Here is a 24,913-nt window from a genome sequence, read left to right on the forward strand (position 1 = left end):
TGTAGCCTCTCCAGTTTACTTAAATCCCATATCTCTGGAAACTTTCCAGTCAGGACATTAGAAAAACAAGCACTAGGTTATATTTCCAGAAGGATAGAATTGAAAAATAGGGAAGCTATGCTAAACCTGTACTGAATCTTAGTACAGTCACACCTAAGAGTATTGTATGAAGTTCTGGTTAACGTGGTATAAAAAGGATAGAGGCACTGGAGAGGGTGCAGCAAGGATTTACAATAATGATTGAAAAACGAGGATACTCATATCTGAAAAGGGCAGGTTGCTTGAAGAGAGACTGAGAAGTGACCCCATCCAAGTCTGTCAAAATCTTTCATAATTTAAATGTTGCCTCTTGTGGAGAAGAGTATAGCTAGAGGTCATCAATATGAGATAGTCACCAAGTAATCCAACAGGGGGTTCAGAAGACACATCTTCACTCAAAGAGTGATGATAATGTGGAACTGACTAACACAGGGGGCAGTTTAAGCAAACAGTATAGATGCATTCAAGGGGAAATTTGACAAGCATATGAGGGAGAAGAGAATAAATGGTCACAATAGTAGATTGCAATGAGGCAGCATAAAACAGGTAGGACTGGATGGATTGAATGGCCTGTTTCTGTGCCATATGTCGCATGTAATCTTCTCTGTGCCCTCTCTCCAAGGTTGCTGTGTTTTCAAGCAGCTTTTGCCAAAAGCGGCTGAAAATACTTGGCCTTCAACAGTTTCCTACCACCTAAGTGCCGGGAATCAGCCAATTCAGTTCCTTCCATCTGCTATTAGAAGCAGCAGAAAATGTTCCTTCCTCTCTCAGGCAATTTCATTTCCCTCTCTGCTAACTTTATATACCTCTCTCCTGACTTCATATGCTTAGTTCTCTTTTAACTGACTTCACACATCTCTCCCTCTGTAAATGAGACAGTCATTGCCAGTGCATGCTTGAAACTTGTAGATCGATGCCTCTTAAATTATTGACTTCAGAAGAGCAGCAGAAAAAATATGGTAAGTATTGGGCTGTAAAACAGTGGTTATCTTTTTGAAATGTATGGTTAAAATGTGATGATGTTTATCTGATATAAAGCTAAATTTTGATTCTATTCCCAAATACTGACCAATTCATATTAACTGTAAAATTGTTGAATGAAAAAATGCTTCTCCATTTTCTTCCAAGCAGTCACACAAAGCATGCGTGTTTGCCACATGGTAGAATTGCTTCAGACCAGGTTTGCCTCCATCCCACTGAGACTAACAAACTTGCCCAAACTTGTCTTATGCACAAAACTCATGAAATTTAAATTCAGGTCAACTGGTCAACAGCTGAGTATTTTATTACGAATAGTTGTTAGGTTGTCTTTAAGAATACATAGATGTAAAAACAAATTAATCGTATGTCATCTGCTATTTTTCTAAATTACACCAATGATGAATACTTGTAGTTTTTTCAATAAAGTAAGCCTTTCCCTTTGTCAGAGCATCAACTCTCAACAAAACCCTTTAGTTCTTCAATATTTTTCTACTAAAACACTGCTGCAATATCAAATAAATCTACTTCTCATACCTTGAACAACGACTTGGCTGCCTGGAACAAAGAATTGTTGTGTCCCATCACTTGACTGTGTAGCATATTGCACGATGGTTGCCCCAGGCTGAGGTGTTCCAGCATTTGTCATTGTAAGTGTCTGTAGTCCTTGTACACCGTCAGCTCCTGGATTTGCAATCTGGATAGTTCCACCTTGAGCAATGGCAACTGAAAAAAAAACAGATCAAAGTTAGTTAAAATGCCAAAGTGTAGAATTTTTTTTTCCAAAAAATACTATCTTGATGACATGGTAGAAAAATTGTGAAAATAAACTACCTTGACAAACTGGAATACCGAACCACACAGATTATATGATCATTTTGAAGTTAATCACATTAATACAATGATTAAAAAGCATACATATTGTGCTTCTCATTGATGAATCTGCTACAGTGGCAACTTTTCACCCTGGCAATGCAAAGTTAATAACATCCTGATGCTGTGTCTGTGCCCCAATTTTACAATTTAGAAATTAAACTAAGAAATTACAAAATAAAGATTTAACACTGAAATGGCTGAAAAGGTTCAAAATGTGCATGTTTATACATATTAAAAGTCACCAGTAAGACCATGATTATACATATCCTTTTAAAAAATGTGCTGTTCAGATGCTTGATTTCAAGGAATAGAACATGACTAATCTGATGTTTAAAGAACAAGACAGATTTTTAGCTCGCCAACCAAGAGGTGGAGCAAACATGCCACAGGATTAACTCTTCAGGTATTAAAAAGATCATTTTGGAAAAACATTTCAAAAATTAATTTTGTAACAGTGGATTTCTGAATCCCATACCACAATCTAGCTGTTTTCTTTTTAAGTTTTACCCCCAGCTTTCTCCCTTCCTGAGCTTTACTAGTATTGTGCCACTAACGTCCATAATTACCCAAAACTCTCACAACTACGAGCCTGGATAGCAAGGAAAGCATCAGAATGGTTTGAGATAGAGAGAGAGAGTCATAGAGAAGTTTACAGCATGGAAACAGGCCCTTCGGCCCAACTTGTCTATGCAGCCATTTTTTTTTAAACCCCTAAGCTAGTCCCAATTGCCTGCATTTGGCCCATATCCCTCTACACCCATCTTACCCATGTAACTGTCTCAACACTTTTTAAAAGGCAAAATTGTACCGCCTCTCCTCCTACCTCTGGCAGCTTGTTCCAGGCACTCACCATCCTCTGTGTGAAAAAAATGCCCCCTGGATCCTTTTGTATCTCTCCTCTCTCACCTTAAACATTTGCCCTCTAGTTTTAGACTCCCCTACCTTTGGGAAAAGACATTGACTATTTAGCTGATCTATGCCCCTCATTATTTTATAGACCTCTATAAGATCACCCCTCAGCCTCCCACGCCCCAGAGAAAAAAGTCCCAGTCTATCCAGCCTCTCCTTATAACTCAAACCATCAAGTCCCGGTAGCATCCTAGTAAATATACAAACTCAAGCAGGATATTGAACAATAGTCTGATTTTACCCATCGATTAGCCAGAACATTGAACAGATTGAACAGGCAGAAATTCCTAAATGCTTTTATTGTGACATAACAAATCAACAAATACCCTTGGCTAATGCTGTTGAAAAATGATAGCATATTCACAGTTAAATAAGTACGGGCGAAATCTTCCCAAAAATGCACAGAGTGCTGGTTCAGGCCAGAAAAAAGGGTGAGAAGCTCACAGGCTTTCCTTGCTGGATTGAACAATACTGTGCATTTTAAAAGGGGCATCAAAAGTTAGACAGTGAGCTGGAGGGGTGGGGTCTAAAGAAGCCAACAAAGTCAGGAATCCAAGATTGGGATTATTAAAGGGCATCGGAGCCCTTCATTTTTGAAAACCAGCAGTGATTTGCTCTGGTGTGAAGTCACGCCCCCATGGGCAGACTTTATGGCATCAAGACTGATGAGCATATGTTAACCATCATAGAATCCCCACAATAAAGGTGGCCATTCAACCCATCGAGGCTGCACCAACTCAGCATCTGACCCATGCCCTGCCCCCAAACCTATCCCCGTAACCCCGCACATTTACCTTGGCTAATCCACCTAATCTACCCAATTTAGGACACTAAGGGGCAATTTAGCAAGGTCAATCCACCTAACCGGCACATCTTCCAATGCATTGAAATGTACTGGAATCTATGGAAATCAGATTCTCGCCTAGAAAGGATGATTGCGATGACTGTGTCATCGGCTGGGGATGGGGAAGATCTCAAACTGTGATCTCACTGGCGCAAATCCCATTTTTGGCCACTCACGAGATTAAGCGGCCATTATATAATTTGTGCTCGTGTTCAACGGGGTCGCTAAATTGGGCCAAGAAATCATATAACTAACTATGCATCAATAAACACAAGTTAAAATTATAGTACATACTATATTGGCCAGTACTCGTCTGGTAGATGGATGTTGGTACTGCCATTGTTGTGATAGCAGCTGTTGCTCCCTCTTCCTCAGATTTTTCTTCATCAATCTTTGGAACACCAGGTGCATCAGAAGATAATTCATTTAGGATTTTTCTGAAATAACATCATCTCAGTTCAGATAATTGCAACGCAACAAAAGACAGTTGCAAACCTTCTAAAATGGTGTAAAAACGGAACGGCAATAATCATGGGGGACTTCAACATGCACATTGACTGGCAGACTCAAGTCGGTAAGGGTGGAATGGAGGAAGAGTTCTTAGAATGCTGTCGGGATAGTTTCCTTGAACAGCATGTTACGGAACCAACGAGGGAACGAGCTATTTTGGATCTGGTATTGTGTAACGAGGTAGGTAGAATTAAGGATCTTATTGTGAAGGACCCTCTTGGGTCTAGTGACCACAATATGGTCGAATTTCTGATTCAGATGGAAGAGGAGAAAGTTTGGTCCCAAACCAGTGTCCTCTGTTTGAACAGAGGGAAATATGATAGGATGAGGGATGAATTGGCTAAGGTAGACTGGGAGAGCAGGCTGGCAGGTAGGATAGCGGAGGAACAGTGGAGGATTTTTAAGGAGATCCTTTTCAGTTCTCAGCAAAAATATATTCCAGCAAAAAACAAGGATTGTAAGAAAAGGGAGAACCAGCCGTGGATAACAAAGGAAATAAAGGAGAGTATTAAAATAAAAACAGCTGCGTACAGAGTGGCCAAAAATAGTGGAGAAACAAGTGATTGGGAAAAATTTAAGAAACAACAAACAGAGACTAAGAAAGCAATAAAGAAAGGAAGGATAGACTATGAAGCTAGGCTAGCAATTAATATAAAAAATGATAGTAAAAGTTTTTATAAATATATAAAAAGGAATAGAGTGGCTAGAGTGAATGTTGGACCCTTGGAGGACGAGAGGGGGGAGTTAATAGTGGGAAATGAGGATATGGCTGAGTCTTTAAATAAGTTTTTTGTGTCGGTCTTCACGGTGGAGGACACAAATAGTTTGCCAAATATTAACGATAGAGGGTTGGCAGCAGGAGAAATACTTAATACAATTAATGTTACCAGAGAGGCAGTGCTGGGTAGACTAATGGGACTGAAGGTGGACAAGTCCCCGGGTCCGGATGGAATGCATCCCAGGGTATTGAAAGAAATGTCAGAGGTAATAGTGGATGCGTTAGTGATTATTTATCAAAACTCGTTGCATTCTGGGGTAGTGCCGGTTGATTGGAAAACGGCTAATGTTACGCCGCTGTTTAAAAAAGGAAGGAGACAAAAGGCGGGTAACTATAGGCCGGTCAGCTTAACGTCTGTAGTAGGGAAAATGCTGGAATCCAGTATTAAAGAGGAGATAGCAGGGCATCTGGATAGAAATGGTTCGATCAATCAGACGCAGCATGGATTCATGAGGGGAAAGTCGTGCTTGACGAACATGTTGGATTTTTATGAAGATGTGACTAGGGCGGTTGATGGAGGAGAACCGGTGGATGCGGTGTTTTTGGATTTCCAAAAGGCGTTTGATAAGGTGCCCCATAAAAGGCTGCTGAAGAAGATTAGGGCACACGGAGTTGGGGGTAGTGTGTTAAAGTGGATTGGGGACTGGCTATCCGACAGGAAGCAAAGAGTCGGAATAAATGGGTGTTTTTCCGGTTGGAGGAAGGTAACTAGTGGCGTGCCGCAGGGATCGGTAGTTTGCAGACGACACAAAGATAAGTGGAAAAGTGAATCGTGTGGAGGACGGAGAAGATCTGCAGAGAGATTTGGACAGGCTGAGTGAGTGGGCGAGGATATGGCAAATGGAGTATAACGTTGAGAAATGCGAGGTTATACACTTTGGAGGAAATAATAACAAATGGGATTACTATCTCAATGGAAACAAATTAAAACATGCTACCGTGCAAAGGGACCTGGGGGTCCTTGTGCATGAGACGCAAAAGCCCAGTCTGCAGGTACAACAGGTGATCAAGAAGGCAAATGGGATGTTGGCCTATATTGCGAGGGGGATAGAATATAAAAGCAGGGATGTCTTGATGCACCTGTACAGGGCATTGGTGAGGCCGCAGCTGGAATACTGTGTGCAGTATTGGTCCCCTTATATGAGGAAGGATATATTGGCATTGGAGGGAGTGCAGAGAAGGTTCACCAGGTTGATACCGGAGATGAGGGGTTTGGATTATGAGGAGAGGCTGAGGAGATTGGGTTTGTACTCGTTGGAGTTTAGAAGGATGAGGGGGGATCTTATGGAGACTTATAAGATAATGCGGGGGCTGGATAGGGTGGAGGCGGAGAGATTCTTTCCACTTAGTAAGGAAGTTAAAACTAGAGGACACAGCCTCAAAATAAAGGGGGGTCGGTTTAAGACAGAGTTGAGGAGGAACTTCTTCTCCCAGAGGGTGGTGAATCTCTGGAATTCTCTGCCCACTGAGGTGGTGGAGGCTACCTCGCTGAATATGTTTAAAGCGCGGATGGATGGATTCCTGAGCGGTAAGGGAATTAAGGGTTATGGGGATCAGGCGGGTAAGTGGTACTGATCCACGTCAGATCAGCCATGATCTTATTGAATGGCGGGGCAGGCTCGAGGGGCTAGATGGCCTACTCCTGCTCCTATTTCTTATGTTCTTATGTTCTAAATCTTAAACCTTGGTTCTTTCACAACATCCTCCAAATGAAATTCTACAGAATGAGAAGTTGAAACTAATTACTGAATGCACAATGCCACCAAGTGAATATGGTTAACTCAAGAGTTCCCGATGCTTTACTGAGGGAACAACGAGGAATGACAGATTGAAAAAATGATCACAAAGTGTCTCATCGTCTAACTTTTCAGAGGTGAAGAGAATTTTATTCACAAAATAAAAGTTCTTTCAGAAATCAAGTGCAAGTTGTTTTCACAACGATGTGTTTGACCAACAGTTGTAAAAAACTTATATTAATAAGTTAAAAAGTTCATTGAATGTTAATGGGGGCTGTATATAAACACCCAAAACTGTAGTAATGGTGAAAATAGCATTAAGCAGGAAATTAGAGACCCATGCTATAAAAGAACATCTGTAATTATGGGTGACTTTAATCTACATATAAAGGAAAGTATATTTATTAGTCACAAGTAAGGCTTACATTAACATTGCCATGAAGTTACTGTGAAATTCCTGTAGCCGCCACACTCCGGCGCCTGTTCGGGTCAATGCACCTAACCAACCAATATAGTTTATTTATTAGTGTCACAAATAGGCTTACATTAACACTGCAATTAAATTATTGTGAAAATCCTCTCGTTGTCACACTCCGGTGCCTGTTCGGGTACACTGAGGGAGAATTTAGCATGGTCAATGCACCTAACCAACATGTCTTTCCGACTGTGGGAGGAAACTGGAGCACCCGGAGGAAACGCACGCAGACATGGGGAGAATGTGCAGACTCTACACAGACAGTGACCCAAACCGGGAATCAAACCCGGAAACCTGGCACTGTGAGACAGCAATGCGAACCACTGTGCCACTGTGCTGCCCTGTATCGGGGTACACACTCCGAGAGCATGCACTAGTCAAATGATTTCAACCTCGTAAACCTGATTCTTTTTCGCAGCCAACCATAATATGATAGAATCCTTCATCAAGATGGAGAGTGACATATTTGATTCTGAGACTAGGATTCTAAATCTTAAAGGGAACTACAATGGTATGAGGTGCGAGTTGGCTATGATAAATTGAAAAACGTTACTTAAAGAGATGATGGTGGATAGGCAATGGCAAACATTCAAAGAGCACATTGGTGAACTGCAACAATTCATTCGTCCTATCTGGCACAAAAGTAAAATAGAAAAGGTAACTAAAACATGACTCAAGAGAAATTAGACATAGCGAGCGGTATTCTCCCATTTTCAGAGTAAGTGCCCATGCCAGTGGCAAAACAGGATTATTTCCTGCTGGCGCTGGCAGCATCTGTCAGGTAGAATTCACCAACCTGAGGCCATCTCGGGGAACTCACCAGCCATCCTTGCTGTTCCGAGATCAGGGCGCCAGTTACAAATGGCACCCAATATCCATCTTTGGAGACAGGCCCCTCTCCCCCACAAAAAAATAAAATGGTGCCCCCCTACACTAACCAGGGGAGCAACAGCAAGCTCTCACCAAAAAGGGCCATCCTCCCCACCCAACCACAAGTAACGGTTACCCGCCCCCACACACACCACGCAGGCATGAGAGTGACCCAATCCACTCCTGCACCCCCCTCACTCACTAGCCCCCTCAGAGCCCCTTCCTCCTCAATCCCCACAACCCCCACCCCACTTCAGACACCCCACCCAGGCCCTGCTACACCCTCAGACTCCCCTTCAAGCCACGTGCCTAGGTAGTGCAGTGGCACACTGCCCCTTGGCACTGACACCCTGGTCTGGCACCTTGAGCCTGGAAGGGGGCGTGGGGGCAGAGGGAGTGCTTTGAACATTTACTGGATTGATTCCTGGGGAAGTGGTTAGGATTATATACGCTGGAGTTCAGAAGAATGAGGGGGCTCTCCTATAAACCTATAAAATTCTAACAGGAGAAGACAGGGTAGATTCAGCAAGGATGTCCCCAAGGGTGGGGGAGTCCAGAACCAGGAGTCAGAGTCTAAGGATACGTAGTGCCCTTTTAGGACTGAGAGGAGGAGAAATCTCTTCACCCAGCGAGTGGCAGGACTATGGAATTTGCTCCCACAGAAAGCAGTTGAGGCCAAAACATTGTATGCTTTTAAGCAGTTAGATATAGCTCTTGGGGCAAAGGGGATCAAAGGATATTGGGGGAAGGTCGGATCAGACTAGTGAATTGGATGATCAGCCATGATCATAATGAATAGTGGAGCAGGCTCAAAGGACAGATTTGCTTACTCTTGCTTCTATTTTCTATGTTTCTATGTAAATCAGTTGGATTCCATCATCTATGTGGCTGAAAACCTCAGGAGAGCCGAGAGATTGCCGCGGGCACTTTTAGGTGATAAGATTTCAGCCTCATCACCTGCATGCTGGCCTCCACCATAATTGAGAATGAAAATGTTTATGGAGTCTCAGTTTCCCTTAGTTGCCCATTTATCAGCCCACATTCTTAAGTGGAAGTGACATGATTAGAGTTTTATTGGGCAAGACTGCCAAGAAAAATCCATGGCCATGACAACCAGCCCAATTTCATTCTAACAGCTAAAATATGTAACATCATGAATTTGATTTCTCCATTTGGGGCATACTGCATTTGTTTTCACAGACAATTTCTTAAACTATTTTAAACAACTTTATATTAACACAGAAGCTATTTTGAACAGATTTAGAATACAAACTATAGGCCTCACACAGAATTCTCAGACTTTATCTAAAACATTGCTTTCGCAATGAAATTCCTTCTATTATAGGATAACAAGGCGTTGTCCACTGATGATTACATAGTGTTCATCACCATTTGTAATGCCTTAAATAATCAAGCAGTCCATGCCCACGTGAAGGAAAACCAGGACAACATCCAGGCTTGGACCAATTAACAATAACTTGCATTTATACAGTCTTTAACATAGTAAAACATTCCAAAGGCACTTTACAGAACAAACACAATTTGACACCAGGCCATATAAGGAAATACATGAGCAGGTGAAGAGGAAGTAGGCCATACAAGGAAGTTGTCAGGAACTTATTCAAGGAGAACAGAAGTGGAGGCGGCACGGTGGCACAGTGGTTAGCACTGCTGCTTCACAGCTCCAGGGACCCGGGTTCAATTCCCGGCTTGGGTCACTGTCTGTGTGGAGTTTGCACATTCTCCTCGTGTCTGCGTGGGTTTCCTCCGGGTGCTCCGGTTTCCTCCCACAGTCCAAAGATGTGCGGGTTAGGTGGATTGGCCATGGTAAAATTGCCCCTTAGTGTCCCGAGATGTGTAGGTTAGAGGGATTAGTGGGTAAATATACGGGGGTAGGGCCTGGGTGGGATTATGGTCGGTGCAGACTCGATGGGCCAAATGGCCTCTTTCTGCACTGTAGGGTTTCTATGATCTTCTAAAGGAGGGAATTCCACATTCAGCAGTTGAAGGCATGGCTGACAATAGTGGAGTTTTAAAAAACAAAAGGGATGCACGAAAGGCCAGGAGGAGCACAAAGGTCTTGAGGGGTTACAGGAGGGTTGGAGGATCTTGCAGAGAGATGGAAGGGCATGGGGAGATTTAATGACAAGAATAAAGATTTTAAAACTGATGTGTTCCTTAGCGAAAGCCACGAGAAGGCCAACAACCACAGGAAGACTGGGGAAGGAAATTGCGTGAATCAGGATAAGAGCAGCAGAATTCTCGATGAGCTTATGATTACAGAAGGTGCAATGTTGGAGGCAGGATTGCTATAGTTTTCACTTGTTCAGCAGCTCATCCACAAATCTAAACTAGTCCATCACCACTGCACGGTAGCTGCAGTGTGTAGAATACAGGATACAAAGCATAACTTGTAAAGTACTTATTCGATGCATCCCCTATGATCTAGATAGGAAAATACATCAGGTGCAATTGGAATGCCATCATCTCGTGGCTTCAGTCCAAGTCATATGCTCTTCTTACAGTCACAGAATGCTACTTCCTCTTTATTACTGCATCAGAATCTTGAAACTTTTTGCATAACAGAGCTATGGAGTTTCACCTTAATCAACCACAACAGGCTTACTACCTGGGATGTGGGCATTGCCAACAATGCCCACATCCCAAAGATAGTTTTAAAAAAAATCAATTTCAAACAAACTCGTAAATGAAGACCGCACTATACCCTTAATGCCGAAATAGAACTATAAGGTACAATCTTATGGGCTATTTTTGCAGATTGATTATTATTTCCAATTTACATGCAACCTTTCAGTATTATTCGAATGCTTGCAAGTGAAGTTCAGCAGACACCATTTTACAATAGCCAGTCATAATTTTTAAATTTGCACAAAAGAGATTCATTATCTCCCTATCCTAGAATACATTCAGAAAACATCACATAAACTGCAGCGTTACACCTCATATAAGCAATACAGACTAATTTCTTCTGGTCCTAGTCTAATCCTGAAGCATTGTAAACTGACTATTAAGAATCTTGAATATGATTCAAATCATCAATTGTTCAGCATAACCATTGTGCACCAGAAGTTATTGTGAGGTCATCCGAAATATTCTTAAATCACAGGTACCACCACTATATTTCTTCCCTTTAGGGAGAAATGAATGACCTGATGTTCTCTTCCTCGCTCAGAGGTTCATTTCAATGAGCATGAAGCACTTATTTAAAGGCAAAATTAAAGATAATCTATTGTGTTCTTCTATATGGTTCATTTGTTAAGATAGAATTAATTATGGGCAAGATGTTTTTTTTCTTCTAACAGGATATGAGCAATGCTAGCAAGGTTGGCATTTACTGCCCTTCCCGAATTGTCCGAGAAAAAGTAGTGTGCAGTGGAACAGTCATGCCGTGAAAGAATTCCCAGTGCTGCTTGGGAGGAACAGGATTTCGACCCAACAACATACATCAACAAGTCAGAATGGTGTGACATGGCGGGGATCATGGAGATGGTGAAGCTCAGGCATGCCTGGAGCCCTTGCCCTGCTAGGTGGTAAAAAAGTATAAAAGCAAATTACTGCGGATGCTGGAATCTGAAACCAAAAAAGAAAATGCTGGAAAATCTCAGCAGATCTGGCAGCTTCTGTAAGGAAAGAAAAGAACTGACGTTTCAAGTCCAGATGACCCTTTGTCAAAGCTCAAAGGCATAGAAAGTTGGAGATATTTATACTGTAGGGTGAGGGAATGAAAGACAAGTGATAGCCATACAAGCAAGGGGAAAAGCTAAGAGGTGCTAATGGCAGTCCATAGAGAGAACCAAAGGCTTCTACTATTTGGCCATTTAGAGTTTCTATTCTCTCTGTGGACTGCCTCCTAACAATGCAGGATCATAAAAAAACCCAGAGTTAAAATAAACAGACCCCATTTGAGCTATTGAAATAGCAAAAAAAAGGACATCTCCAGTCAAGCTGGTAACAAATTACATCAGCTGAGGTTGTGAGCTAAGAAAACACTGAAGAGATCATGATTTTTTAAAAACCTCTCTTAAAAGGTATACTAACCATAGAGAAAAGAACCATAGAAAATTACAGCTCAGAAACAGGCCTTTTGGCCCTTCTTGTCTGTGCCGAACCATTTTTTGCCTAGTCCCACTGATCTGCACTTGGACCATATCCCTCCACACCCCTCTCATCCATGAACCCGTCCAAGTTTTTCTTAAATGTTAAAAAGTGACCCCGCATTCACCACTTTATCCGGCAGCTCCTTCCACACTCCCACCACTCTCTGCGTGAAGAAGCCCCCCGCTAATATTCCCTTTAAACTTTTCTCCTTTCACCCTTAACCCATGCCCTCTGGTTTTTTTCTCCCCGAGCCTCAGCAGAAAAAGCCTGCTTGCATTCACTCTATCTATACCCATCAAAATCTTATACACCTCTATCAAATCTCCCCTCAATCTTCTACGCTCCAGGGAATAAAGTCCCAACCTATTCAATCTCTCTCTGTCACTCAGCTTCTCAAGTCCCGGCAACATCCTTGTGAACCTTCTCTGCACTCTTTCAGCCTTATTTACATCCTTCCTGTAACTAGGTGACCAAAACTGTACACAATGCTCCAAATTCGGCCTCACCAATGCCTTATATAACCTTACCATAACACTCCAACTTTTATACTCGATACTCCGATTTATAAAGGCCAATGTACGAAAGGCACTCTTTACGACCCTATCCACCTGTGACAGGTGGATAGGGTCGTCACAGTAACATCACAGTAAGATCCTGTTTTCTCTATTATGACCCCAGGGACCCTTGTGGGACCATCCCCGAAGTTCCTTACATAAACCAAACCACCAGTCGCAAAAGCTCTTTCTGCCCTCATGGAATCAAAGTTTCTTTTTTGGTTTTCTTGTTTCCCTGCCAAGTTCGGGAATAATTGGCTTAATCTGTAGGAAGCCATCATCACACAAATAACCATGCTGGAGCAACACCTGTTATGGTGTACGTTGTGGTCCTATAATTGAACAACAACCATTCCAATTTGGTCTCCATGGATGCTGTCTGTTGCTTCATATCATTTTTGAAAGTTTGAACCGCCTGTTCTGCCTGTCAATTTAATGACAAGTGACAAGATGTAGTCTGGACGTGTCAGAATCTCTTGTTGGAGATGGCCATTGCCCGGCACAAGTATGACTAACCACTCATCAGCCCAAGCCTAAGCCGGAATGTTGTCCAGGTCTTGCTGCATGTCGGCACAGACTCACTCAGCATCTGAGGAGTTGCGAATGGAATCTAACTTTCAGCAATCATACTCAATAAACCTTAATTATCCTTATGTAAATTTGCTGCAGGTACAAGTACTTGTGCACGAGCAAAGGAAATCACATCAGCAATGTAACAACCCATGTTACTGCAGTGAAGCGCAAACAGAGAATAAAGAGAGATCGAAAATACTCTCAAGTCTTCGTGCTTCCTCCACATCACAGGTACATTCATTGGGTGCATTTAAAATTGGTAATCTGACTGTACCCTCAAACCATCTCTTGTACCAAGTGCTGTACTGAAGGGAATGAAGAGGCAAAAGCAGAGTTTTGGGAATCTATCCAATCAAGAGCAGTCACAGTTCATCAGTAAGTATCATTTTGTTCTCTGCTTCTGGAAAAGTTCTAGGCCGAGGCGACTGCTTTTGCTGGAACAGCTTGCCCTGGAGCAGAAGTAGTCCAGCCCAAAAGCCCTGTCAAGGAGCAATGTCTCCAATGCAGCGACTCTCATCTCCTAGACCACACAGTCACACAGTCTGGTGGCAACCGAAGAACTAATCCATAAAAGTGGAGAGTTAGGGAGATGACCGATGCACTTGATACCCAAGTTGCTGTCGACAAGCTGAACAGGGGCACGCTCACATGACTAATCACTGTTCCAGAGGCGTCATCTCCCAACCACATGGAGCCTTCTTTCAAACCACCACAACATTTCAAAAAAAGAAAGCCTCTTTTGACCTTACGATGGAGGAAAGGTCATTGATGAAGCAGCCGAAGATGGTTGGCCTCAATCATTGCTCTGAGAAACTCCTGCATCAATATCATGAGGCTGAATTGATAAGCCTCCAACAATCTCACCATCTCCCTTTGTGATAGCCTCAACTCCAGTTAATACAAGGTCTTATCTCTAATTCCCACAGACTTCAATTTTACTAAGATTTACTGATGCCATATTCAATCAAATTCTGCCTTGATACTAAGGCAGTCATTCTCACCACTCTTGTAATTTAGTCTTTTGTCCATGCTTGGACCAAGGCTGTAATGAGGTCAAAAGATGACAGATGGTGCAGTCAATGAGCAGGTATTGGTGAGTAATTGCTACTTGACAACACTCAGAACCCTTCAATCACTTGATTTGATTTGTCACATGTATCAGCATACAGTGAAAAGTATTGTTTCTTGCACCTATACAAAGCATACTGTTCAGAGAGGAGGAAACGACAGAGTACAGAATGTAGTGTTACAGTCATAGCTAGGGTGTAGAGAAAGATCAACTTAATGCAAGATAGGTCCATTCAAAAGTCTGATGGCAGCAGGGAAGCTGTTCTTGTTTCTATCAGTTGGTATGTGACCTCAGACTTTTGCATCTTTTTCCCGACGGAGTGGGGTCCTTAATTATGCTGGCTGCTTTGCCGAGACAGCGGGAAGTGTAGACAGAGTCACTAGATAGGACGCCAGCTTGCGTGATGGATTGGGCTACATTCACGACCTTTTGTAGTTTCTTGCAGTCTTGGGCAGAGCAGGAACCATACCAAGCTGTGATACAACCAGAAAGAATGCTTTCTATGGTGCATCTGTAAACGTTGGTGAGAGTCATAATGGATATGCCAAATTTCCTTCGTCTTCTGAGGAAGTAGAGGCATTGGTGAGCTCTCTTAATTATAGTGTCGGCATGGGGGGACCAGGACAGGTTGTTGGTAATCTGGACACCTAAAAACTTGAAACTTACAACCATTTCTACTTTGTCCCTGTTGATGTAGACAAGCGCATGTTCTCCACTACGCTTCCTAAAGTCAATGACAATCTCCTTCATTTCATTGACATTGAGGGAGAGATTATTGTCTCCTGTACTCTGTCTCGTCATTGTTTGAGATCTGACCCACTACGGTGGTGTCGTCAGCAAACTTGAAAATCGAGTTGGAGGGGAATTTGGCCACAGTCATTGGTGTATAAGGATTATAGTAGGGGTCTGAGAACACAGCCTTGTGGGGCACCGGTGTTGAGGACAATCGTGGAGGAGAGGTTGTTGCCTATCCTTACTGATTCTGGTCTGTGAGTTAGGAAGTTCAGGATCCAGTCGCAGAGGGAGGAGCCCAGACCCAGGAACTGGGTTTCATAGGAATAATGGTGTTGAAGGGCTGTAGTCAATAAATAGGAGTCTGACATAGGTGTCTCTGCTATCTAGGTGTTCCAGGGTTGAGTGCAGGCCCAGGGAGATGGCGTCTGCTGTGGACCTGTTGCGGCGGCAAGTGAACTGTAGTGGATCCAGTCCAGGAGGCTGGAATTGATTCGTGCCAGGACTAGCGTTTCGAAGCACTTCATAATGATGGATATTAGAGCCTCCGGCCAATAGTCATTAAGGCATGCTGCTCGGCTTTTCTTTGGTATTGGGATGATGTCTTCTTGAAGCAGATAGTGACCTCAGATTGTTGTAAAGGGAGGTTGAAGATGTCTGCAATATTGCTGATACTGAGAGTAGCCTGATGGGGTGGTAATTGCTGGATTGGATTTGTCTTGTCTTTTGACAGGTGTAGCCTCAGCAATTCATTGAGTAGGTGCCAATGTTGCAGCTGTGTTTTAAATTCTAGATTACAAATTTTCAGCTCTACAGCTGGGACCCATCAGGTGACAGTGGTTAGCACTGCTGCCTCATAGCCCCAGGAACCCGGGTTCCATTCCTGGCTTAGGTCACTGTCTGTGCAGAATCTGCACTTTCTCCCCGTGTCTGCATGGGTTTCCTCCGGGTGCTCTGGCTTCCTCCCACAGCCCGAAAGACGTGCAGATTAGGTGAATTGGCTATGCTAAATTCTCCCTCAATGTACCTGAACAGGCGCCGGAGTGTGGCGACTCGGGGATTTTCACAGTAACTTCAATGTAGTGTTAATGTAAGCCTACTTGTGACACTAATAAACTGTAAACTTTCCTTGCTGCATCCACTGTTTTTTCATATCTTGGAGTGAATTGCACTGACTGAAATCTGGCTTCTGTGATTGTGGGAACCTTAAGAGACCAGGATGGATCATCTACACTGCACGAGGTTGAAGATAGTTGCAAATGCTTCAGCTTTGTCATTTGCATTGACATAATGCCCCCCATCCCCATCATTCATAAAGGATGGAGATGTTCATAAAATTTCCTCCTGTTCGTCATTTAATTGTCTACTGACATTCATGACTAGATGTGGAAAAACTGTAGAGTTTTGATCTGATCTGTTAGTTGTGCGATCACTGCACACTGTGCATAGCATGCTGCTTCCATTGTTTAGGGTGCATATAATCCACTTCACTTGACTGAGGAGTATAGTGGAACATATGTGTTGTCAATGAACCAAGGTTAATCCCAAAGTTTGAAGGTAATTGCAGTGATATGTCAGGTCATAAAATTACAGACCGAGCTGGAATATAATTCTGCAGCTGTTGGTGGACCAGTGTCTCATGGGTGCCTAGTTCGGAGCTACTAGATCTGTTCTAAATATACCCCATTTAGCAGTGATAGCGCTAGGTGAAGGGTGTCCTCAATGTGAAGTTGGGACTTGGTCACAAGGGTCATTCCTACACTGTTATGGAAAATGCATTTGAGGTAAATTGGTGAGGATAACATCAAATAGGTTTTTACTTCACGTTGGTGCTCTCACCAACCATTGCAGGTTTCATCTAATAGCAATGTCCTTAACCTCAGCCAGTAATGGTGCCACTGAGTCACTCTTGGTAATGGTCATTGAAGTCCCCACCGAGACTACATTCTTGTGTGAAAACTGTAAATCAACCAGGTATCTTTATTTTTATATTTAATGAATTTCCTGTGTCATGGCTTATGATTAGTTGAAGGTTACAAGAAACATTAGGACGATATAGTGACAGTGGTTCGCACTGTTGTCTCACAGTACCAGGGACCTGGGTTCGATTCCCGGCTTTGGTCACCGTCTGTGCAGACTCTGCGTGGGTTTCCTCCAGGTGCTCCACTTTCCTCCCACAGTCTGAAAGTCATGCTGGTTATATGCATTAGCAATTCTAAATTCTCCCTCAGTGTACCCGAACAGATGCCAGAGTGTGGCGACTAGGGGATTTTCACAGTCACTTCATTGCAGTGTTAATGTAAGCCTCTTTGTGACACTAACAAATAAATAAATACACAACCATAGAAAATCTGATGCAGCCAAAGGACATCATTTACTTTGTGGATCAGTAAGATACGTAGTATGTGGCAGAAAACCACAATAAAGAAACAATGAGATTTCAAATAGTTTTTATTTCAATATTTTTCTCAGATTTTTAAAATCATACCTGTAGGAAGGTCGTCTCGATAGGATTTCTCGCCGTTTTTGAGAGTCAGTTACAACCTCAGCGGAATCTCCAGACTCGTCTGTTTCTGCTATAGTAGCTACCTACAAATACAATTTGAAACACAACATTAAAAGTATTGGTAAAATAAATTTTTGAATAGTTTTTAAAAACACAGCCAAAATTCAGGAGAAGCTCCCAGTTAATTGAAAATAGATTTCTGGTACACCAAGTTCTAGGCAGTAAATGCTGCTCAGCAGAGAAGGCCAAACTTGAATAAAGTGATTTTCTAAAAAAGCCTGTTCATCTTGAAAGCTTTATATTTGTAATAAGAAAGTTAAACTAGATATTAAACTGACAGTACGTTATGGTAACAAATACATCAGGAACTTAATTTTTAAGGGCTCTATCAGGGTACTCAAAATGAAATACACAATATACACATAGAGCAAGCTGATTTTTCTGTTTATTAGTTCCTTTCAAAGCCAGAAACAAAATTATTGATTCAATTAAGATGAGCTCAGGCGGCAATTAAGTACTGTGCACAGTTCTGACCCCCATACTATAAAAATGATACATAGGCACTCGAGAAAGTGTAAAAAAGATTGACAAGAGTGATACTAGAAATGAGAGGATCGGCAAAATTTTCTACTCCCACCAGCAATGGTAATTCGATGGCTGAGTTTCCTGCTGATCTATGTCAGGAACCACATGTGCATCTCATTAATGCGCATTAAAAGGTCAACTAGCCAGAATTAAGTTCCCCTCCAAATTAAGTGTCCAGCCAGCTAATAATTAGAAAGGTAGTTTTCACGACTGTATACAAGTGATGTATACCTAGTAAGCTTCAGTTCATCCACAACTTTGAGGTTTATAGATGTTGCATTTGTTTTCTCAGCCTTGCGTAACTTCACTCGAGCGCTGTTAGGAAACACTGCACCAAGGCTGGACAAGGGAGGCAGGGGGTAGGGTTTGTTCCCAACTCATAGGATTCATAACATCGAGATCCCAGCAAGGAGTGGAGCAACCACACCCTGGGAAATACAGGAGCATCTCCAGCTTTGCCTTTCATCTCTCTCTAGATAAGAGCATCACTGGCGATAGACCCATGGTCTGGCCAAGGTTCACTGCAGTGGTCAATGTTTGCTAGCTTCTTGACCTTATTGAGGTCCTACTTCCTCCTGCCGCTCAGACTCTTGCTCCTCATGACCCTGTGTCAAATGGTGTCAGGTTCACCTTCATATTTGGATGAGAACCATTACCAAGGGAGGGTTGCCTGCAGCCTGCATCACCATATTGGATGTGTGAATGAATTGAAGTGACATATTAAGTGAGGATGTCGTTTATACAGGTTTACCTCCATCTCAAAGCCAGCAGGCAAATTCTAACCTGGTGTCGGTTTAGACATGACATTCCCACCCTGTCATGCTGCGGCATTTGTCATTGGCTGCTGACAGTGGCAGGAATAAAGGGAGGTGGAATGCCTTCAAAGGGCATAGTTGGTGGAGAGCAGCAAACTTCTCACTCCAAGCCTCTATTCTGCTGGGTGAATGGTGAACAAGGGATTGTGCAGTTAGTCTTTCTATGCTTCCAAGACAATAGTGTCTCTGCAGAGTCTCGAGGATACTTTATAATGCTGCTAAGGCAATGGCGTCTCCATAGAATTTTGAGGTATTGGAGACAAGCAGAAAAGTGCCCGTGTAAGGCTTTGCACGTGGCTCTCAATTAATGTTGAGGCAAAGGAAGTAACTTGCAAAATGGCCCATATTATTAAAGGTTGGAAAACTGGACCAAGTCAGGCAGGGAGAGCTGCAAGTCACCAAGAAATAAAAATTTAAGGATGAGAATTGTAAAGTTTAGGGAACAGGGGATGGGGAACCAATGTAGTTCAGGGAGGATAGACCTCACAATAGAATAGAATCCTACAGTGCAGAAGGAGGCCATTCGGCCCATTGAGTCTGCACTGACCATAATCCCACCCAGGCCCTATTCCCATAAGCTCATGCATTTACCCTAGCTAGTTCCCCCGACACTAAGGGACAATTTCAAATGGCCAATCCACCTAACCTGCACATCTTTGCACTGTGGGAGAAATCAGAGCACCTGGAGGAAACCCACGCAGACACAGGGAGAATATGCAAACACCACATAGATAGTGACCCAAGCTGGGAATTGAACCCAGGTCCCTGGCGCTGTAAGGCAGCAGTGCTAACCACTGTGCCCCCCATAAGCTGAACTTCCAAGATTGTGGAGGCTGGGAAACTGAGAGAGCAAAATGTCAGAAATCTTTTTTTAAAGAATTTCTCTGTTTAAAAAGGTAAATGTGATCAAATTTAGCATAGCATATGATACCATTGCTCTCAATTTAAAGAACAAAAGACTTCCAGTTATACAATCACCTTTTGTGACCTCAAGGCATTTCAAAACACTTTACAGCCAATTAAATAATTTTGAAGTGTAGTCACTTTTGTAATTTATGAAACGCAGCAGACAATTTGCATATACCAAGGTTCCACAAACAGTGACAAAATGTGATGAAGACCAGATAACTTTTTTTTTTTAAATGTGGTGACTGAGGGGTAAATATTGGCCAAAGCTAGAGGCAGAATTCCCCTGTTCTTCAAAAAGTACCATAGCATCATTTTTTATTCAATTGAGGGTAGACAGGGCCTTGTATTGATGTTTACAAGCCCCAAAATCAATTTTAGTTTCATACATGCTCTTCAGCAATCGTAAAGCTATTATGGATGCTGATAGCTACCTGATGCCTAATACACAGTTCATGTTAAGATGAGCTGTGCTTTGAACAATTGATAGCTTGTTCAAGTATTGTGTCACTAAAACCTGGGAAACTCTGCAATTCACAGCTACACCTGATAAATTGACTGGAATGCAAAAGGAAGACTCAACACTTCCCCAAGTGAACACAGCTTCAGCAACATTGAAGCTCACAAACATCCAAAACAAAGCAGTTCATTTGACTGGCACATCACCTTAACCATTCTCTCCCTCTCCAGCACATCATGGCTGCAGTGAGTACCATATATAAGATGCACTGCAGCAACTCGATAAGGCTCCTTCAACAGCAGCCCCCAAACCTGCAAACTCCACTAAGCAGGCGAATGGGAGCACCATCTGCAAGTTTCCCTCCAAGTTGCACATAATCCTGACTTGGACTGATATCACCATTGCTTCATCATCACCAAATCAAAATTCTGGAACTTTTGACCCAACAGCACTGCTGGGTAACCACATGGAATGCAGTATTTCAAAAGGAGCAGCTCAACAAGAGCAATTAAAGATGGACAATAAATGCCAGACTTGCTAGTGACACCCACATCCCATGAACAAATAAAACAAAAATACATCTTACGATTTAACCTTCTTAGTTATTTTATGCAGTAATGATGGTTTTGCATTGTCATAGCATCTGAGTTTCTGGAAAAAAGTTATAGCAGTCCAAAACTAACCTGTACCGTCTGTATCTGTGGTGATTGTATGACAGAGGGTTGTGCAGTTTGGATTACTCCCTGAACCTGCACGGTTTGGCCAGAAGGCAACTGTACAACAGTTACAGCTGGAGACCCTGAAGCAACTTGAGTACCAGCTACCGATACCTGCAAAGAAAATGCACAAGTAGAATAATTATTCAGTTGATATTTATTTCTCACTGAATTCATTAAAATCATATACAAATTATCTTTCATCTTCACAATTATTTTATGATAAATAATCATTGCCTTTAAATTACAACAAAAAAGGTGTTTTACTCCCTTGCAAATCTCATTTAACCCATCACCCGTGCTCACTGCTTACCTGGGAACAAGACAACGCCTCTATTTTAAAATTCACATCCTTGTTTTGAATCCCTCCCTGGACTATCTCTAATAACCTCCAGTTCTACAGCCTCCAGAACTCTGTGTTCCTTAATTCTTGCTTCTTTAGCATCCTCAAAGAAAATATGTGCTGTCATTTTACAAAAATAACTGATGAAGAATTAAACAATGCAGTAGCCATAAGTATTTGTCACCATAGTTAAGTAAACATTTTGGCAGTAATAGTTCAGGAAACACTTTCAACTTTTTCAAGAAAACAATAAAACAAAGAAAAACTGAATGCCATATTAGAATCAAAATCACAGCCAGTAGAGAGCTCTGATCTCAAAAGGTCAGTCAGCTGGAGTCCCCAAGTATTCAGTATCACATGGCACTGCATCTGGTCCTGAGGTTGTTCAGCCATTATGAATCTGTTAGCAACAAAGCTGACCATTTATTGAAGCAAATTTTGAACAGAGCACAAGATTTCTGCACCACTTAAAAACCAATTTCTGCACTGACCTCTACCAAATTCTCTAGTATTAAAAATACAGACTCAGTGGAAAGTCTGTCCCAAAATCTGGGCATTACATTCAATAAGCATCAGCCTTGAGTCATAATATTTTCAGCTCAGAGTTAGGTAATGTTTCAAACCCTGTTCTGGAACTTGAGAATATAATGCAGCATTGCACTCTAGTGCAGCACCAAGGACTTATGTACGATCTTTCAGCAGAGACTTTAAACTAAGCCTCTGTCTACCTGCTCAAGTGGGCATTAAAGATCTCATGGCACCACTGAGAAAAATATTTTCCCAAAGCTCTGGATGATTTTAATCCCTCAATCTATCAGGCTTGGAGTGCCTTTTGTTTGTTCCATCAAAGATTATATATAATTGCAGGTTATTTTTTTAATATATTTTAAATACAGTGACATTTTCTGACAACAGTTCTTTTAATGAGCTATGTGCTAAGCTGAAGTCCCTAAATATATCTGCCTTTAGCTATAAAGCAGTCTCAACTGATTTTCCCTGACATCTGTCACATGACAGCAGAGCATCAAGTAGTAGCTAGCCTCATCTCTCTGGGATTGCAAATTAGTAATCTTCACGTATTCATTTCCCATAAACATGATCCACTAAACTAGATTTCTGTAAAACCAACTGCTGAAGGGACCCAGATCAATTCTGATCATATTCCTATTTGTACACCTTATTGGCAAGGGAGGTCCCAGAGGATTGGAGAATAGCCAATGTTGTTCCTTTGTTTAAGAAGGGTAGCAAGAATAATCCAGGTTAATACAGGCCGGTGAGCCTTACATCAGTGGTAGGGAAATTATTGGAGAGGATTCTTCGAGACAGGCTTTATTCCCACTTGGAAATAAGCGGACGTATTGGTGAGAGGCAACATGGTTTTGTGAAGGGGAGGTCGTGTCTCACAAACTTGATCGAGTTTTTCGAGGAAGTGACGAAGATGATTGATGAGGGTAGGGCAGTGGATGTCATAGAATCATAAAATCCCTACAGTGCAGAAAGAGGCCATTTGGCCCATCGAGTCTGCACTGATCACAATCCCACCCAGGCCCTACCCCCATATGCCTACATATTTTACCCGCTAATCCCTCTAACCTACGCATCTCAGGACACTAAGGGAGAATTTTAGAATGGCCAATCAACCTAACTCGCACATCTTTGGACTGTGGGAGGAAACCGGAGCACCCGGAGGAAACCCACGCAGACACGGGGAGAATGTGCAAACTCCGCACAGACATGTTGTCTACATGGACTTCAGTAAGGCCTTTGACAAGGTCCCTCATGGCAGACTGGTGCAGAAGGTGAAGTCGCATGGGATCTGAGGTGAGCTGGCAAGGTGGATACAAAACTGGCTCGGTCAAAGTAGACAGAGGATAGCAGTGGAAGGGTGCATTTCTGAATGGAGGGCTGTGACAAGTGGTGTTCCTCAGGGATCAGTGCTGGGACCTTTGCTGTTTGTAATATATATGTAAATGATTTGGAAGAAAATGTAACTGGATTGATTGGTAAGTTTGCGGACGACACAAAGGTTGGTGGATTTGCGGATAGCGATGAGGACCATCAGAGGATACAGCAGGATATAGATCAGTTGGAGACTTGGGCGGAGAGATGGCAGATGGAGTTTAATCCGGATTAACATGAGGTAATGCATTTTGGAAGGTCTAATACAGATAGAAAATATACAGTAAATGGCAGAACCCTTAAGAGTATTGATAGGCAAAGGGATCTGGATGTACAGGTACCCAGGTCACTGAAAGCGACAATGCAGGTGGAGAAGGTACTCAAGAAGGCATACGGCATGCTTGCCTTCATTGGCCGGGGTATTGAGTTTAAAAATTGGCCAAGTCATGTTGCAGCTTTATAGAACCTTAGTTAGGCCGCACTTGGAATATAGTGTTCAATTCTGGTCGCCACAAAACCAGAAGAATGTGGAGGCTTTGGAGAGGGTACAGAAAAGGTTTACCAGGATGCTGCCTGGTATGAAGGGCATTAGCTATGAGGAGAGGTTGAAGAAACTTGGTTTGTTCTCACTGGAGCGACGGAGGTTATGGGGAGGCCTGACAGAAGTCTACAAGATTATGAGAGGTATGGACAGAGTGGATAGTCAGAAGCTTTTTCCCAGGGTGGAAGAGTCAATTACTAGGGGGCATAGGTTTAAGGTGTGAGGGGCAAGGTTTAAAAGAGATGTACGAGGCAGATCTTTTATACAGAGAGTGGTGGGTGCCTGGAACCCATTGCCGGGGGAGGTAGTGGAAGCGGATACGGTAGTGACTTTTAAGGGGCGTCTTGACAAGTACATGAATGAGATGGGAATAGAGGGATATGGTCCCCGGAAGGGTAGGGGGTTTTAGTTAAGTCGGGCAGCATGGTCGGTGCAGGCTTGGAGGGCCGAAGGGCCTGTTCCTGTGCTGTAATTTTCTTTGTTCTTTATGAATTGAGCAAAGTGAAATCCATGAAAATTCAACAACGATTAGAAGAATCTGAACAGCTAATGTTAGTTCCAATACGTTTTCTCATTTCATACTCAACGGCCCCTATGATACTTTAATGCAGAAATTAAAATATTAACATAGAATTCACCATTTCTGCTCAATATTCATATTTGCTTCCAAAAAAAGTTATTAGTCACAAGTAAGGCTTACATTAACATTGCAATGAAGTTACTGTGAAATTCGATGTAAAGGATACAAATTGCAATGCACATTTTGTATATGCATTTGTTAAAACTAGTTGAAATTAGTTTGAAAGTCTTTCTAATTAAGGACATGGTAAAGCAAACCTATTGGGATTTCCAGGTTCAGACTTAAAGAGCACACACAATCATTGTTCCTTGGTCACTCAGCTGCTCAGAACATAGCTGACCCCATACAGTGAAGGAATGATTCCATATTTGGTCAGTACTAAGTTAACTGATTTGAGCCACAGCAAAAGTAGAGATGCCACAATTGGCTCCTGAACTTAAGGGGAAACCACTATGGGTATCTGGTCCTGATCACTATACAGAGACCACTGATGGAAGTGC

The 24,913-nt window shown here is 42.4% G+C and overlaps 1 protein-coding gene across 12 annotated transcripts in view; it reads right to left on the bottom strand.

Annotated features, from left to right (window-relative positions):
• LOC144506712 (cAMP-responsive element modulator) overlaps window positions 1-24,913 on the bottom strand; it is a 132,192-nt gene that overhangs the window by 66,746 nt on the left and 40,533 nt on the right. For all 12 annotated transcript variants that reach the window (XR_013499959.1, XM_078233108.1, XM_078233146.1 and 9 more), the window contains 4 exons: window positions 21,018-21,164; window positions 17,551-17,651; window positions 3,941-4,083; window positions 1,555-1,743 (listed from right to left, as the gene is read on the bottom strand). Coding sequence is in view for 11 of the 12 variants with exons in the window: in XM_078233108.1 (XP_078089234.1) it covers window positions 1,555-1,743; window positions 3,941-4,083; window positions 17,551-17,651; window positions 21,018-21,164 (580 nt within the window). In the remaining variant the exon portion in view is untranslated. The remainder of the gene's footprint in view (window positions 1-1,554; window positions 1,744-3,940; window positions 4,084-17,550; window positions 17,652-21,017; window positions 21,165-24,913) is intronic.

Source organism: Mustelus asterias, chromosome 2 (genome assembly GCF_964213995.1).
Source record: "Mustelus asterias chromosome 2, sMusAst1.hap1.1, whole genome shotgun sequence".
Lineage (NCBI taxonomy): Eukaryota > Metazoa > Chordata > Chondrichthyes > Carcharhiniformes > Triakidae > Mustelus > Mustelus asterias.